This window comes from Schistocerca nitens, chromosome 9, assembly GCF_023898315.1.
Source record: "Schistocerca nitens isolate TAMUIC-IGC-003100 chromosome 9, iqSchNite1.1, whole genome shotgun sequence".
In the NCBI taxonomy this organism is placed as follows: domain Eukaryota; kingdom Metazoa; phylum Arthropoda; class Insecta; order Orthoptera; family Acrididae; genus Schistocerca; species Schistocerca nitens.
Window position 1 is genome coordinate 139,031,989 of NC_064622.1, and position 19,340 is coordinate 139,051,328.

At 39.6% G+C, this 19,340-nt stretch overlaps 1 protein-coding gene across 2 annotated transcripts in view; it reads right to left on the reverse strand.

The window, feature by feature from the left end:
- LOC126203400 (uncharacterized) overlaps positions 1-19,340 on the reverse strand; it is a 115,493-nt gene that overhangs the window by 34,758 nt on the left and 61,395 nt on the right. For both annotated transcript variants that reach the window (XM_049937707.1, XM_049937706.1), the window contains 2 exons: positions 17,108-17,326; positions 9,808-10,031 (listed from right to left, as the gene is read on the reverse strand). In XM_049937707.1, the coding sequence (XP_049793664.1) occupies positions 9,808-10,031; positions 17,108-17,326 (443 nt within the window). The remainder of the gene's footprint in view (positions 1-9,807; positions 10,032-17,107; positions 17,327-19,340) is intronic.

A 19,340-nucleotide genomic window follows, 5' to 3' on the forward strand; every position in this document is an offset into this window, starting at 1 on the left:
AATTGAATCGAAGTTTTTACAATAGGAGTGTTAAGAGGAGTTAGAACGGAAATTTTTTTTCACGTTTTTGGTTTTTATCTCATTATAAAATTTGAAATTTTCTGAATATATATATATATAAAAAACAAAGATGATGTGACTTACCAAATGAAAGTGCTGGCAGGTCGACAGACACACATGAACATACACACAAAATTCAAGCTTTCGCAACAAACTGTTGCCTCATCAGGAAAGAGGGAAGGAGAGGGAAAGACGAAAGGATGTGGGTTTTAAGGGAGAGGGTAAGGACTCATTCCAATCCCGGGAGCGGAAAGACTTACCTTAGGGGGAAACAAGGACAGGTATACACTCGCGCGCACACACACACACACACACACACACACACACACACACACACACACACACACACACACACACACACACATCCATCCACACATACATATGTGCGGATGGATGTGTGTGTCTGCGCGCGCGAGTGTGTATACCTGTCCATATACATGTGTGTGTGTGTGTGTGTGTGTGTGTGTGTGTGTGTGTGTGTGTGTGCGCACGTGCCCGCATGTATACCTCACATGGGAATTTTTTTTTTTTTTTTTTTTTTTAAATGTAATCTACAACGGTTGGAAATATTAAAATTTTTATGTGCATTACTTCGAGATGTAATAAAATCGGTAATTCTTTATATAGAAGCCAGTGGACTGCTGTGTTATACAGGTTAAATTACATGTTTGTATCAGTCATCTCCAGAAGAGGATGGGCATCAGGTTGAGGAAGTTGAAACAAAGTTTGAGAGACAAGAAACTTTCTGATGGTAAAACCATAAGTGGCAGGTTGACAGACAAAATGACTGATGAACTACAGCAGTATTATGGAATGGCCATAAGAAATAATACTGAGGATCTGTTGAAAATGAAGCAGGCAGTATGGGCTACCTTCTTCCACAGACTGTCAACTGATGAAACACCAGTACACCACCTTTGCCCTCCTGGACCTGATTCATGGTGCAATGCCCAGTACTCTAACAGTTCATACGGCCATAAACATTCCATCCCAGCAGCAGTCATGGATATCATAAAACCTATTTACAGAGACCTGGCAAATCCTGAATTACTGAAGAAGTGTCTGCATTGTCAGACACAAAATCCCAATGAATCGTTCAGTAATCTTATATGTACTCACTTAGCAAAAAATTTTTTGTTTGAATGAAGAAACTAAGGGGGGGGGGGGGGGCAGTGATGCTGTTATTGCTTTCAATGGTGGCAGTATTGATAGGGTGCAAGTGCTACAGCATTTGGGAATTAATCCTGCAGCAAACTTCATCACAGAACTTTAACAGATGGACAAGGTTCGCATTGACAAAGCAGAGTATGCAGCACAGTTGGCCACTAAGGAGTCCAGAAAGAAGAAAAAACTTGGAAAAAGATCAAGAGGATGATATACAGTATGGTGGAGGATGCTTCTGAGCAACTAAAAAGAAAGAATTAAGCATATATTAAGTGAGTTACAGTCTTTCAAAACTTTAGAAGCCGTTCCTGAAAATTAACATTTTCTGTTTAATTTTCCCCTAAATCTCAGAAACCACTTCGAGCAGAGTATTAAAGTTTTCAGTGACTAATAACATACATATTGTGAGTCTACTGAACTAAAAGAACAACATAAAATTATGTATAATTGAAATTATTTAAGATAAAGTACAAAAAGTACGCAAAATTTTAACCAAGTAATTAAAAAACCGTATTTCCGCAAGCAGTGGCTGTAATGCAATTATTGTAGTTCAGTAGACACAGAACACACAATTTAATGTCCTGTAAAAGTTTCATGTCAATGGCTACAGTGGTTCCTGAAATACATGGAAGCCAAGACACTAAATTTAACATGGTCAGGATAGGGTGTTCCAACTCCCCTTAATGCTTGTGACGAAAATGTCTACTGTGAAAATTATGAGTGTCTGTGATCAAAAGTAAATTGAAGAAAAGAAGGCAAACTACTGTTCTAGTACATAGTGTGTGCCGACTCGAAAAAGGAAAGGGTAACAAAATGGATTTTGCATTAAATGCGAAAGTTCAGTGGCTGCCACATGTAGATGGCAACAAATGAAACTCTTCAGTAGTAAAATGGGACACACCATATGAACCTGAGATATTTAAACAGCTCTTAATAATATGATGATGAAATGTATGTGGAATTAGTGACAAAACATGAAAAACCTATGATGTGCAGCAATTAGCTATAATAAATCTTGTAGGGAAAAGACATGGAGTTAGTAATTATCTTCATTGCTTTACTTACTGACTGACATCTTGCTATTTTTGTAGTCTACTTTTATTAGCAATGATTATGTTGCCATGTAACAGCAACTTACTCTTTCCGCATACGAGTTTTCATGTTTGTGCATACAATTCTCAAAATTTGTCTCGACACTTTACAAAACACTTTGCAGAGGAGTGGCACGGCTTTAAAAGGGTCAGTTATCTTGGAAGTCTTCTTCTAGTCCACCTGTTTGTTTAAGACTTTCATTTTACAGTGTGCCATACCTAAACAAGGAAGTTTAAATTTATTTATTCATTGAAAAAAGTTCTCTCTCCAAAAGGAGTTGTTCAGACTTGAAATGAAGCTGTGCATGTGTACGTGTCATAGACTTAATATTCTGTGATATCGAGTGTATGGAGCTAGGCCTTTCCCAGAAACAGGTGGTGTCTAAATTAAGCCTACCACACATTTTTTTCAAGTTTTGTCATTGTTCAAATGAAATATTCACCTTTAACAAGCTGCCAAATCTGTGGACCATCAAACACATGAGTCTTTATCTTTTCACATAACAGGCTAGGAAATGCCGAAATAATATGTATTTGAAACTCTGTCCTATTGAAAAAGCTTTAACAAATTGCTTCATAAGAGCCAGTTCCATATGCAGAAGTGAGAATATAATATTCTTTCTGCTAACCAAGTGGTTGATGTAGAATTTTTGGATCACCACGTTTCAGGTCAGATTTTAGCGGCCAATTTGACTGCACTCAATGCTTCTCATGAGCTTTGCTTTCCCCCAAACACAACTAACAGGGATACTTGGTTTTTCCATGTTACTGACCAAGGAGGAAACAGACCATTTTAAGGTCAATACAGATGATCCACTGGTGCATGTGGTACTGCAACCAATCAGTGACTATGTCTTCAAACTCATCACACAAGCAAACTCACTGGCCAATTGCAACTGCATCAAATAAATTTCCATTGTAGAGGAAAACACACTTTACGCTCCACTTCGAGCTAACAATGAACCACCACCATTCAGCTACGTTATAGGCCGAAATTTCCAACTCTTCCATTAAACAACACACATAGCGGTGACATAAATCTGCATCACTTCAATAGTACTGCAGTAATGCACTTACTCTTGATTGAAAGTAGGGTACCTCACCTCGTTTTTCAAGCAAGTTGTTCTCATGCGGTTTTGATGCTAACAGTTCTGAAGCTTTTTTGGATAGTCCCATATCTCACGCCAAATCATTCTACTCATGCTGCTGAAATTCATTACGAGTGGAATGATCTCAGTATCAAAATCTTCATTGTTGGAATCAATCTGATCTTCACCAGACCCTATTTCCATACTCTATTTTACATTTGTTTTTCTTGTTGCAGCCTGACTTTTCATTATACAAAAATAACAATCACTTGACAGGTCTCTGGGCTTTTGCCACATCATAAGTATACCAAATGGAAAGTTTGTCCAAACCATCAAATTGCTGAGAGATGAAGGAAAGACCACAACTATTGAGACAAGAGATGGTCAAACTCAGGACATATAAAAAATAATGTCTGGGTAAACAATGGCATAAAATCCTTGAAACAAGCATTTCTGTCCAGATTAACCACTGAAAACAATGACCCACCAGGTAAGGTGAAAAATATTATTATTACACTCACTGAGAGCAAGACGGGTTTTGTCAAAAGCTGTTTGTGGACTTTCGAATCCCAGAAGAGTGGAGATTATCATGAGGAGAAGTGCACCGATACTTCTGAGAAATAGTTTCAAGATTTTCTTCCTTGGCATCAGGAAAATCATAGTGACTGTTCTTGATAGCGCGCCATACCATTTTTGTAGAAAAGAGAAAGGTCCTAATGCGAATTCTAATAACCAAGATACATTAAACGGCTAAAATCTAAAAATCATCTCCCTTGAAGACGGTATGGTAAAGAACTAAAAGATATCATTAAAATAGTAGCGCACATGGAAAACACAGTAGATGAAATGGCTGAGAATGCAAGGAAAACTGTTCTCTGAATTACTCAGTATCACTGTGAATCACCAAGTTAGTGTGGGCCAGAGTCAAATGCTGTGTTGCAGCAAAAAACAGGACATAAAAAATTAACAAGTTCAAAAATTATTAGAACAGGCAGTGAGAACAGTAATTGCAGAAGAGTGGAACAAGTGTGTCCTTCATGTGATGAGAAGTGGGAAGCTTAAGCTCAAAATTGCATTATAAAGGAAAGAGAACAGTGCCTGTTAAAAACTTTCAGAAAAATAGTTCAAGTTTGACAGAATGAACTTATTTTTGTCATTCTTTAACCTTATTGTAACTAGTATCGTTATTAAAGTTGCTTGTATTTGAATCTACTATGCCATCTATCTGTTTATTATGCATTAATTTATTACATTATAGCCAAGGTTGGTAATACAGGGTTTCTCAAGAGTGATGTACACATTAGTATGGCGTCAGCCCAGAAGCCACCTGCACAAAGAATATTTGGCACTGTAACAACAACAACAACGTTGTACTATTGTACATATAAATTTTTTTTCTTCTGATTTTCGATAAATTAGTGTAATCGATATTCTGATTTCATTTCTTTTCTTTTCATGTCATTGTGTTAAGAAAACTGTAAACAAATTTCGATGTGAATATTAATGTTTATGTCAAATGTCAAACAATATTGTAACAGAATTGAAATGTAAGAAACGTTGAATCTGTTTTAAGATGTTAAAGTTGTAATTGTGCGTCTGGTCCATACATAGGCAAGGTATTGGGATATGTAGAATGCAAAACCTCTGGTGAATACCCTGTCTGTAGGGGAGCGGTAAAAGGTGGATGGCAGGCGAGCGCAGGAAAATGCACACGGGCGCTGCACGGCATAACGGGCTCAGCAGTAGTAGTCAGAGTTGGGCATTGGTCTGAGCCACACGTTCTGGATCGAGGAGGCTCTCCTGGAAGACGTAGTTTCATTGAGCCTCGGATGTGCCGTCCCGACGCCTATACAGCATGGCAAAATTCCATAGGCACTAAATGGAAAAGAATTGCGACGCTAAGAAGAAGCAAAGTGCCGATACATCAAGAGCCATTGCTGTGATTGTATGTGTGCCCTGTGCCTCGCCATCTCGCTGCCCGCCAACCGCCACATCGATACAAACAGGTTGAAACTTTTAAACCTGTATTCGTGTGGACCAGTGTTACTTTTGTTCCATACTGTTCCATAACAACTTAAATTTTACCAGAACTGTCCTATCATTTAATTATCCTCACAACTAACCTAGACAGGGTCCTTTCCACATGTTGTGCAATCCGAGTGTCCCGAGATGAAGATTTAAAGTTTATGTTAATAATACTTGCAGACCTAGCTATGTTAGAATGATGTTTAAAGAACTGTTTTGTTAATTAATCTATAAGTACAGGGTGTTTCAAAAATGACCGGTATATTTGAAACGGCAATAAAAACTAAACGAGCAGCGATAGAAATACACCGTTTGTTGCAATATGCTTGGGACAACAGTACATTTTCAGGCAGACAAACTTTCGAAATTACAGTAGTTACAATTTTCAACAACAGATGGTGCTGCGGTCTGGGAAACTCTATAGTACGATATTTCCCACATATCCACCATGCGTAGCAATAATATGGCGTAGTCTCTGAATAAAATTACCCGAAACCTTTGACAACGTGTCTGGCGGAATGGCTTCACATGCAGATGAGATGTACTGCTTCAGCTGTTCAATTGTTTCTGGATTCTGGCGGTACACCTAGTCTTTCAAGTGTCCCCACAGTAAGAAGTCACAGGGGTTCATGTCTGGCGAATAGGGAGGCCAATCCACGCCGCCTCCTGTATGTTTCGGATAGCCCAAAGCAATCACACGATCATCGAAATATTCATTCAGGAAATTAAAGACGTTGGCCGTGCGATGTGGCCGGGCACCATCTTGCATAAACCACGAGGTGTTCGCAGTGTCGTCTAAGGCAGTTTGTACCGCCACAAATTCACGAAGAATGTCCAGATAGCGTGATGCAGTAATTGTTTCGGATCTGAAAAATGGGCCAATGATTCCTTTGGAAGAAATGGCGGCCCAGACCAGTACTTTTTGAGGATGCAGGGACGATGGGACTGCAACATGGGGCTTTTCGGTTCCCCATATGCGCCAGTTCTGTTTATTGACGAAGCCGTCCAGGTAAAAATAAGCTTCGTCAGTAAACCAAATGCTGTCCACATGCATATCGCCGTCATCAATCCTGTGCACTATATCGTTAGCGAATGTCTCTCGTGCAGCAATGGTAGCGGCGCTGAGGGGTTGCCGCGTTTGAATTTTGTATGGATAGAGGTGTAAACTCTGGCGCATGAGACGATACGTGGACGTTGGCGTCATTTGGACCGCAGCTGCAACACGGCGAACGGAAACCCGAGGCCGCTGTTGGATCACCTGCTGCACTAGCTGCGCGTTGCCCTCTGTGGTTGCCGTACGCGGTCGCCCTACCTTTCCAGCACGTTCATTCGTCACGTTCCCAGTCCGTTGAAATGTTTCAAACAGATCCTTTATTGTATCGCTTTTCGGTCCTTTGGTTACATTAAACCTCCGTTGAAAACTTCGTCTTGTTGCAACAACACTGTGTTCTAGGGGGTGGAATTCCAACACCAGAAAAATCCTCTGTTCTAAGGAATAAGCCATGTTGTCTACAGCACACTTGCACGTTGTGAACAGCACACGCTTACAGCAGAAAGACGACGTACAGAATGGCGCACACACAGACTGCGTTGTCGTCTATATCTTTCACATCACTTGCAGCGCCATCTGTTGTTGAAAATTGTAACTACTGTAATTTCGAAAGTTTGTCCGCCTGAAAATGTACTGTTGTCCCAAGCATATTGCAACAAACGGTGTATTTCTATCGCTGCTCGTTTAGTTTTTATTGCCGTTTCAAATATACCGGTCATTTTTGAAACACCCTGTAAATAACAAAGGTCTGACAAAGTGGGAAGATAATTTTGAAATTGGTTTAGTAATGAAGTTTAATTATTTTGAGGCAGCTATAATGGTAATTAAATGAGCAGGAAATAAGCTAAAAAGAGTAGTAACTCATATAGTGGAAATTGAGTGCTTAATGATTTCAGGGTCCCCCCCCCCCCCCTTTCTTATTCATTTGAATTCTGAAGTGTTCTAAACTGATTAGACCAGCAAAGTTAAAACCAATACAAAAACCAAAATTTATCAGTGTTTTACATTTATCAAAATTGACATTGTGTGTGTGTTTCGAAAGTGCTATTTCTAGGGTAACCTATGCCCGATTTTAATCAGATCAATAGACAGTACGAAGTTTCGTAGTAAACATTATAGTGTAATGTTGTGTATTTATGGTTTATCCATATTGTTAAAGAAAGTGAAATTGTCAGTTCAGTAGATTTTCTGGTTCTAAAATTTACCATATTATGCAGTGTTACTACGTGCTGTTATGCTCGAACGTACATCAACTTGTACAGGGAAGAAACTCAGTTAATGCCTAATTAGGCTGGCGACCGTATTGTTAACAAATTGGTAACATCTTCTGTGTTGTTTCTTGTCCGTCCTGACGTGTAGTTGCATTTCGGACTTGCTTGACGTATCATTGTTATTACTGAGTGGGTGTAAGTCTGATTTGCCTCCATTCAGGAACACGCGGTCAATGTCTATACAAAAATCCTTTCTCTTAAGGTGAAGCCCGTCAACTTACTATAGTACAGGCTTTAAGGAGTATCGTGTGCACTAGCGCAGCGTTTACAGCACCACTGCTTTCACTGGAACAGGTGGTGGTCAATCACATGATACTGTTTCTGTTCTGTCCCAGCTCTTGGTGATATACAGAGAGAGAGAGAGAGAGAGAGAGAGAGAGATTTTGCCCTTGCAAGATCAACATTTAAAATGAGATGAAAGAAATACAAGTTTTTTCTTCTCTGAACACAAGAAAACATTCTTCATACAGAAGGCCCACAGTTTTGATACACCTTTCATACAAATACCATGCAGGTATTTAATGACCATTAAGAAAGAGGGTGTGGAACTGGAATATCAATCACAAATTAATTTGCATCCCAGATGCTCAAATCAGAGAATCCAAACACATACCTTTTTAATGAATTACGTTTTCCAACAATGGAAGACAAATTTTTGTTCATACTTGCCAAACAAAATTTTTGCTATAAAAATCTAATTTTTGACAGACAGAAATTAATTTACACACAGTAATGTAATACAGGGTGTTTTAATATGGACTTTACAACTTTTAAAATTCATATAAATTAACTCATGGTACCTACAAAGTTGATTGTAGTGTCAGTTTGTAATGAAACATATTAAGTTTTGTCTCGCGTTGTTTGCTAGTGCCAAACTGCACCGCAAGGGGTGCTAAAGATGGCTGCCTTCTCTGGACCTGAGCGTGCTAGCTGTGTGTTTTGGTTTGAAGAATCTAAATCGGCAATAACAGTCCAGCGTAATGTCTATGCCAAGTATGCTAAAGATCTTAATAGGCCTAAAAGTTAAAGAGTGGCATAAATATTTTATAAAAACAGGGAGCTCGGAAAGACATGGGAAGTCGTCAGGTCATCCTAGCACATCCGATGACGTCATGGAGCAAGTGAGACAACGTTTTGTCAGCAGCCTTACAAAATCGACCCAGCATGTATCTCACAAACTGCAAATCCCACATGCGACAGCTCGGAGTGTGTCAAGAAACCATTTGCATTTGAAACCATACAGACTGACGATCATACAAGCAATAAAATACACTGATACAATTGCTCCAAGAATTTCCCTGTGGATATGTTAAATCTATTACACAAGGATGAACATTTCTTGGACAAAATCATCTTTTCTGACAAGTCGACTTTTCACTTAAGTGACAAGGTCAACACTAATAATTGTAGGATTTGGGGTAGTGACAATCCACATCAAATGTTGTAACGTGTTTGTAATAGTCCTAAACTGAACATTTTTTGCACACTGAGCAAGAACAAAGTGTACGGCCCCTTGTTTTCCATGAAGGAACCATCAACAGGATGGTGTATCTGGATATATTTTAACAATATGAGGATGACCAATAACAAAATGTTTACTTCATGCAAGATGGTGCACCACTGCATTACCTGGCTGAAGTCCGGGATTTTCTCAGTGACAGCTTTCCAGATGCGCCAATTGCATGGCCCCATTTCCCAGATCTGACACCATTTGATTTTTTTTATGGGCTTCATCAAGGATATCGTATTTATACCTCCCATGCCGGCTTCTCTACCTGAACTTAGAGCAAGAATTTATGCTGCCACTGAGCAAGTTACACCTGCAATGCTACAGCGAGTCTGGGAAGAAACTGACTTCTGATGGGGTGTAGGCATGATAACCACCAGAAGCACCATACAACATCTTTAGTTTAAGGTAAAAAAGCTTTGTATGTTTCCCTATGAAAACACTAAACCCAGCTCTAGATCTTCTTTCAATAAACTTATATGTTTTAAAGTTATAAAGTACTTTTTGAAACGCCATGTATTTCTGGCAATAAAGATGGAATTCAACTTACGAAGTCAGGTTTCGGGTTTCCATCCAAAACAACATCTGCACTATTGTGTATTTCACAAGTTTGAATCACGGCTACTGCTGCATCAGGTGTGACAACGTTCCACAGACCATCAGTCCCAAAAACCAAACAGTGGTGTACAGAAACATTTAACGGTAAGACTATTACATCCGGATCAGGAGACACGACGTAAGTATTTGATGTTGGATTAAAACTCCATAAATCACCTGAAAACACAGTTTTCTGTCAGTCAGCAATGGGAAAACAAGTTCATAATGAAATAATGTTTGCATAATTACAAAAGCCAAAATTCAAAACTAACAATGAATAACATTGTGTATCAACTTACCAACTGCTGAAACACTAAATTACAAATGACTGAACAAACTCAAAAGCAAAGACTAAAAATTATTAACTATTTCACAAGAATGGTGAATAGGTAGAGGTAGTATAATTGAGTCAATGGCAATCTGAGATCCTGGAAAAGAAAAAAAGGAAGAAGGCTGTAACAAACAGTTTAAAATCTCCAATCAAACAACATTCCACTGCAGGCAATCAAAAGAACGAAGACATGTAATGAACTAAATGGAAGATTTGCAGAATGTATAGGTGATGGAGGGCACCAAAGGAAAATGCATGGCTAATGCCAGCCTGTCACTTCCAATAATCCAAAATTTTAATGTTGTTAATGCCTTCACTTTCATTTGTGCAGCTTCTCTAGGCTCCAACAAGTTCCGCGTTTATAGTTGTCACAATTCTTCCATTCATTCTATTGAGTTCTGTAAACAACTTTGTCACTTCCAGTGGCATCTTGCAAACTGATCAGGTCAGCTTGTCCAGTTAAGTTGATCCCTGTCGGGAACTTTGCAACTCTATTTGTGAGCACCTAGCTGGCCTTCTGTTCAGGGCAGACAGCAGCTGCGAAGGGGCCGCATTGAGTGTATGCAGCAGTTACCTGCGATACTGTGCAGTGAATAGATCTATGCATCAGTCAGGCAAATGCTGCAGCTCACATGTGTTTTGTGCAATTTGTAAGGTATTACGAGAATAAACTTTTTTCCTTCTTTAGGGCCAGCAGCATATGTGTGTCTGATAATTACATGATTATTAGAGTAGATACACTAAATAGCTGCTTATAATACGTAATCTTTATTTACGACAGACTGTTTTGGCTTTATTGCCATTTTCAAGTACGTCTAGATTGATGTGATGTCCATATTATGTCATTAGTGGATTGTTTTACAACTGTCACTGCTTTATTAAGATGGTAAATCATGTCAAGATGTTGAAAATAAAATGTTAATATGACATGACAGCAGTTTGACAGCTCCACTCTCAACTGTCAAACTGCTCTCACGTCGTAACTGTCATTTTATTTTCAACATCTTGACACTGTTTACTGTCTTATTACAGCAGCGACAGTTGTAAAACAGCCCACTAACAACGTAATATGGACATTACATCAATCTAGACGTACTTTAAAATGGTGATAAAGCCAAAATAGTCTGTCGTAAATAAAGATTACTTATTATAAGCAGCTATTTAGTGTATCTAATAATCATATATTATCGGAGAATACACTTAATTGTATATCAAATGTTGTGTTCTAGCAGTTCAATTGAATAGAAACAAGGGGAAGGCAGTTGAGTTCTCTCACACTTACACCATCCCCCCCCCCCCCCCCTTCTCTCTCTCTCTCTCTCTCTCTCTCTCTCTCTCTCTCTCTCTCTCTCTGTTTGTGTGTGTGTGTGTGTGTGTGTGTGTGTGTGTGTGGTTTTTTGTTTTCTCTCCCCCCCCCCCCCCCAAACTCTACAGTGAATTCTCACTTGTAACTGGTGCTGTCATGTCAACACTGTTCAACTAGAAGGCTAGTTTGCAGTTTATTTCCATTTTCATTGTTTTTGTGTTTATGTCCACTTTTATTTCATTTCAAACCATATCCAGTGTGACATGTAGTGCAAGCTTAATACCTGATGTGAAAAGGGTGCTTTTATTTGTTCAGTAAAAGGAATACTTTCACAAAGAGAAGGAAAACTCTAATTAGCTGCTGTTCACATTGGAAAGAGAGTGGCAGTATCTTCGAAAGCAAGCAAACACACTACTGTAACAATAGGGAAAAAACAGTACAATACATGCTGTGATGACACTGGTATTACAAAGCTGCAGATACTAGGAGAACGGTGATGAAGTAAGATGCATTTAGATGCACTAAGATGCATGTAGATGTGATGCACATGTCTGCCCAACACATTCCACACATGCACAATGGGATTCTAGTTGGGGGAATAGTGAGACCGCCCGTTTGGCGAATATGCTCGTTTCTAGAGCGCCTCTACCTGCGCTGTCATTCGCTGTCAACTGTATGACTAATGACATCACACGACTATTATAAAAAAGGAACATTCAGCAATTTCATCAAAACTGCTCGTGTTACTTCAGGAAGATGATCTTTTTAAAGGTAGCAAATTTTTATTTTGCATAAAGCTTGATGACATAGGTTGCTACTGTTCAATTATTAATGGGCGACACGCACTGGTGTGCAAAATGTAAGGACGAAAATAACTTTTACATGATTTGTCACTGCCAAGTAACACAGCTTGATGAAACTTTGACTATACATAGAAATAACTGTTACAGTATAGTACAGAAGGTAACAAAGAAATATGCAATGAGACGAATAGAAATTACACTTTTATTCAAAGGCCATAATTACACCAAAGTCACCACAAGTCATGTTGGTACCGCGGACATTAGAGGAGGAGGAGGAGGAGGAGGAGGAGGACGACAACTATGACGACGACGAGGAGGACGACGACTACGAAATTAGTGTTTTAACATCCCGTTGACAACTAGGTCATTAGATATGGAGCACAAGCTCGGAATAGGTTAGGATGAGGAAGAAAATCAGCCATGCTCTTTCAAAGGACCCATCCTGGCACTTGCCTGAAGTGATTTAGGGAAATCGCGGAAAATCTAAATCACGATCGCTGGACAAGAGTTTGAACTGTCATCCTCCTGACATTAGAAAAGGCAGGACATAGTTCTTAAAAGGGTGTGACATCACCAAGGAGTTGCAAAGCCTGCTCTGCAACACATTTCCTTGCCGGCCACAAGGTTAGTAAAGAGTTCTTGTGATAGGATATTCCATTCCTCCACCAATGCTGTTGAAAACTGTTGGATGGTTATTGGTGCATGTAGATATGATGGACATGTCTGCCCAACACATTCCACACATGCACAATGGGATTCTAGTTGGGGGAATAGTAAGACCACCCGTTTGGCGAATATGCTCTTGTTTCTAGAGCTCTTCTACTTGCGCTGTTCGATGCATCACGTATCATTATCCATAAAAACGAAATCGGGCACAAATGCACCCCTGAAAAGATCCACGTGGGAAAGGGGTACAGTGTCACAAAGACAATGACCAGCGACTGTACCATGTTCAAAGATTTTTAAGTCAATACCCACATGCAACATCATGCCTTCCCACATACTAATGCCTAGATAACCAAAACTACCGAGTTTGACAACGTTCTTGGGTGCATTATGCATTCCCACCTCTCACCATATAAGGTACGTGATGCACTGCCTAACAATCATTTTGGTGGTCTCTGTGTTGACGTGTTGCATTTTGTAATGCCCAGGGGACCACCATGAATTGCTGCGAGTGAAATTAATTATGTCATTTCTGGTCACTTCACTGTGTATGTCTTTCAGTTACCTTCTGTACTGTACTGTAGCAGTTCTTTCTATGTATGGCTCTAGTTTCATCGAGATATTTTACTTGGCCGTGGCCTATCATGCGAAAGCTACTTTCATGCTCAAGTTCTGCAAACCAACGTGTATAAATGGGAAGGACAGATATTGTTGCACGGGGATGCAAATTTCTGTGGAGGATGATGAGCATGTCATTAAATAATATTGTGTGGCTAGACAAAACTTATGTTATTGCAAAGTCATTCATTGTATACAAGCTGCAGTGGTTGAACACACGAGGAAATAGTTACAATCCCTGTTGGGGGGGAGGGGGGGGGGGGAACTAATTGTTGTTTTACTTGCAGGTATACCCGATAGTTAATGTTTCATTCGAGAAAGACTGATTACCTTCATGAAGACATGAATAGTCCAACTTCCCAGAACTGGTTTATGACAATTCTCACAAGGCCAGTTAGTAATTGTTATGGATAATGACCCTTATCTTTTTCAGCAGTTCACAATCAGAAAACAACTTTTGTAAGACATGGGCATAAAATTGCTTGGCTTCCTCCACATTAACATCATTTCAAAGCTATTAGAGGTGTATGGGTTCAACTAGAACAATACCTTGCCCTAAACAACAAAAAGTTCATCACTGAAATCGATAAATTTTCTTGTGGAAGATGTCAATCAAGTGACTAGTGAGAACTGGAAATTAGCATAGATAACATGAAAAGTGCAGATAAGAATGATTCAAAATCAGATCTCAACAGTGACGTTGGTAATGTTTTTCCATAACTGTAATTGCAATACGCTTAAAAGAAGATGATCTCACGAATGTCGCAGCATGCACAGTTTTTTCAGATTAAATGTATTAATATGCTGATAAATTAGTTGGCTGCACATTGTGAAATAAATTAAAATGGAAACAATAATGAAAAAACAAAATTGTGTATGATCCACAATATTGCAAAAACAGTATGCATTTCAAGCATTTCAGCATACTATATACCGAATGGTAATTTTCAATGTTTGAAGTTAATAAATTAGTACTAGTAACTGCAAATAAATATATGCACATAAATACAACTGATGTTGCATTGTTTATTTCTGCAACTCGAGTATGCAAACAGAAGGAACCAGGGTACTGTACACCATATGAGGCACTACTGGTCTCTGGCAGCATGAAGCAACCACAGTGCTGTACACCACATATGGAAATTTCGTTTGTTTTGTTTTCAGGCATAAAAACAACTAAGGTCATATGCGGCCATGTCTGAACCTTAGAACACGAATATGAAAAAAGGAGTTCAAAACAATTACATGTTCAGCCCTTTCAATAGAATGAAGATTAAATAACCTTCGCCATGTTGCTACGATGGATAAAAAGTAAAACACAGTCGACAGCCCATGCATTGTTTGCTAAAACAGCTGATGACTCAGACAGTAAACAGAACACAAATAGTTTTTTTAAAAATAATAATGATGATAAAAAAAGTGTACACAAAGGTACTACCGCTAAGTTCCATGTGAAGGTCAAGAAGCTTACAGCTATAGATCGAATTTGGAGTGCTATCCTTAGGAAACGAATGAAGTCAAAGGTAAGCAAGGACCACCGCTCGAAGACAAGGTGGTGATGGGTTTACACTCATCAGGAAAGTGGCGAGTAGCATGAAGTTTGCTACAGCAATAGCCGAAAGTGAGCTCTACGAGGTAGCAGAGAAGAAGGACGTGCCCCAAACTGGTGGGCAAAGGAATCATCGAAAGTGGCGGTATATGATGAGTGGCTGGGCATGGCAGACAAACGGCACGCATATCTGCTGAGGATAACAACATGCCGGTGTGACAGTGATAGTTTGGCCGCTTCTGCATAGACTCTCAACTGGGCCAATGTAGAAGGCGCCAGTGGCTATGTGGATTCGATGATGGTGGATTGTATTTAGGAGACACAAGATGGATGAAAGTGCAGATGGATAAACGAAACAGCCATAGCCTAGTTTCGAATGGACAAGGGATCGGTATAAATGGAGGAGGGTCGTCCAATCTACTCCTCAGGAAGTAATGGTTAGGATACTTAGGATATTGAGGGACCGGGTGCAGCAGGCAGCCAGGTAAGATGTGGGAAGACCAAGAACATCTTCTATCAAGCATAAACACCTGGAATTTCATATTTTCAGCGAACAGAAGAGGAACAGATGTGGCACGTAAAGATGGTGGAAGAAACCCATTGTGCCACCAGAAATTCATACAAACGGTTTTGTCAGTGGAAAAATTAAAGCCATTGTCGATCTCCACAAGTAAAGGTGATAGAGACAGCGCTGAAGGCACCACTCAAGGAGACAAGTCCGTGGAGAACTGAAATAGATAGCAAAATCATCAATGGAAAGGGAGCTGGTGGCAGACAGACCACAGTAGGGTTAATGGCTATAGCAAAGAGAACGACATTCATGACAGAGACCTGAGGAGCTCTGTTCTCCTGGATAAAGGTGTCTGACAAGGCTAAACCCACATGTACCTTACAAATTCATGTCTTTTAAAAGCTCCTGAAGGAAATGGGACAGGCACCCTCAGAAGCTCCACTTGTACAGAGTACAGAGTATACCACTCCTCCAGCAGATGATGTAAGCTTTCTCCAAATGAAGAAACACTGCAGTCTGGTATTTCCACAGAAAACTGTTCACGACATGGGTTGACAGAGTGACAAGATACTCAACTGCAGAATGGCACGCTCTAAATCCACGTTGTGCAGTGGTTAGTAAGTAGCGGGACTTGATCCACCCTATCAGCCGGGCATGAATCGTACATTCCATCACCTTACAAACACAGCTGGTGAGAGGAATGGGGTGGTAGGTACAAGGAAGGTGTAGTCCTTACAGTGCTTAGGTTTGAGTATGACAGTTGCTTTACACCGGTGTCTGGGAAACATTCAATCTGCCCAGATGCAATTGTACTTATGAAGGAGAAAGAGCTTGCATTCAAGAGAAAGGTGCTGCAACATCTGAATGTGAACATCGTTCGTTCCTGGGGCGAAAGATTGGGATGAAGCGCGAGCATGATCCAGCTCCTTCACAATAAAGGTGGCATTCATGATTCTGAAAGGAGAATGGTATCACCCTAGCCGCCTCCACATTTCTGATGTAGGAAGGCAGGGTGACAGCGAGTGGAGCTCGAAATCTCTGCAAAATACCAATTAAGGTGTTGGAGATAGCAATGGGGTCCACAGTGACATCGTCTGCTATGGTTAGGTAGAAAATTGGAGAATGGATGTTGGTCACAGAGAGCAATCAGAGTTTGGGCCACACAACGGAAGAGGTAGCAGAAATGGAAATTTTGGTCTCAGGCCGTGAGAACTGTTCTTACCAATCATTCACCTCATGGACTACAGAATGTACGCCAATTTACACACCTCTATCTTCATTTGATTATTTGATTATTACACACCGCAATAATTACACACACCTTCAGTTTCAAAGCCAGTACTACTTAAGTGCCCCACAGCAACTGTATCTCCAGTAATTTCTGAAGGAAGTGACAAGTTCTTCCCTGTGTACACAACCAAATTACAGTTTATATCACAATTCACCTCAGTTTACAAAATACTACTTACCCAATGACCTTGCAACAGCAAGAAAAGGTATTTCCTCGCAGGGTGGTGCAGAACGTGTCACAGGACCCGTATGGCAAACACGAGAACGATTCCAAACCACTCGACAAATTCCAGCTTTTATTTGCACCTTACCACCACTCCTTTCTATCCTCTTATATTCTTCTGGATCTTCAGGTTTGTGATCTCTAGTTAAGGGTTTCCCTCTCCATTCAGCTTCCCCTGGTAAAAGAAGAATAGTTGTACAAGGTACAAAAATACAGTTTTTTTCCTAAATACAGAGTGTGTGTGTGTGTGTGTGTGTGTGTGTGTGTGTGTGTGTGTGCATACACATATATATTGCCAAAACACTTTCAAAACAACAGTTCTTCCTCAGTGAAACTTTTCACTTGTTTCTGTGCAGAACAGTCTTGTTTGCAACACAGAATGATTAGTTTGTGTTGTACACATATGGCTTCAATTCAATCGTGCTGTACAGTTATAATGAATACCTCCTTTAGCATTACTGGCTGGTATCAAGCTCTAGCTCATAGGCTTAAGTACACAAATGAACAGATATATCCTCCTAGTAAGAAATATCAAATTCACATGTCATGCCCTTACTCGGTTAAAATTAATAGGTGCATAGGGAAGACCGAAAAATGAGGGGCAAGTTTCATGATGATTTCATTTAGTATGTGCATGAATGTCATGGAGATCTCGTCAAACTCCACTGGGAGACAATAAAAGAGAGCTGTTGAGATGTTTCTTGTAAATTTTCAATTATGTATGTTCAAGAATAATGAAGGAACACATTACTTCTTCCCATATATATCTTGCAAAACAGATATGCTCGTAAAATCAGAGAAATTCAAGTTCACATTTAGTGTTACCAACAATTGGCCTACCCAAACACCATTGGCAAATGCAGCAAGGAAGAGGGGAAACTGGCTTGCAGAGTAGACATGTTGATGGATTCAATACTACCCAATTGTGGGCACACCCACAAAATTAAAAAGAACAAAATGGAATGACAGTATAATAAAAACAACTACACGATCCATATTTTCATCACATAAAATGCTATTAAGGTAACAGAGTAATCACCAACAAACACCTATCAACATGAATGTTGAACACTAAATTAATGAGAGGCTTGTTACAAAAACGGGACAAGTCTCAAAACCAGTGGTGGCTCGTGAGTATACATTCTGGACATTCTCAAATTTTTAGATTCAGACGAATATAAGTGTGTGAAATTAATAGCATCTGCTGTATAACAATTATGCTTGTCAGTATATTTATACAACTACAGCCCCTGCCACTAATACTAACAACAACAACAACAACAACAACAACAACATGAACAACATGAACAAGTTGTTTGAAAAAAAGAAATAACCGTTTTTATGGAATTTCATTGTTTTGTGCAAAATTAAACACACTTTGAGGCAGGAATGATATAATGTTTAAGTACCCCATGTTCTCCTATTCGTATTTCTGCACCAACAGGAGTTTTAGTGCTTTCTCATTTTTTCAGACTAATGTAAAAGGTCCCTACCACAAGTATTAGTTAACGAATAACCTTCTCGGCTCAAAATGATTCACACTTATGTTGCACCCACAACTTACACTTATTGTACACTTCTATGTTAAATGTTCGCTTGTAATCATGCTCGTTTGATTTTGTCACATCCTCAGACAACGGATCTGGTCTGAGAGGCCCAACTTCCTCTGCGTCTAAGTTTTCCTGGTAATCTTTTCTGTCAGCACATAAAAAATATATTCAGCACTTAAAAACAGATTCAACGGAGTTCATGTTTACACTGCACACAAAAGCCAAACCCTGCAGTAAACAACCAACGGAAACAGAAACTGCCATTCACGGAAATAATTACAGTCATAGTACTGTCTACCAACATGGGCATGTGGCTAGCAAGTAGACGAGGTGCTGAGAACCATAACGGCCAAAAGCATACGGTCTTCCATCCCACATTGAAGTGAATACCAGAAAAACCAGTGAGACAGCTTTTCGCTTTTCGTGAACATTCATATGTACAATGTGGGCCTTGGGCCTACAGCACAGATTGACACCCCCCAAGATCAACAGATGTCAGATACATGAATAAATGCTACAGTCTCACAACTGACAGTGATGTGCTTTATGTTTCTCACTGCCTCAAATGGATTACTGTATGATAAAAACCAAAACTTAATATATTTCACCCCATTCAGAAACTCACAAAATAGATTTTTC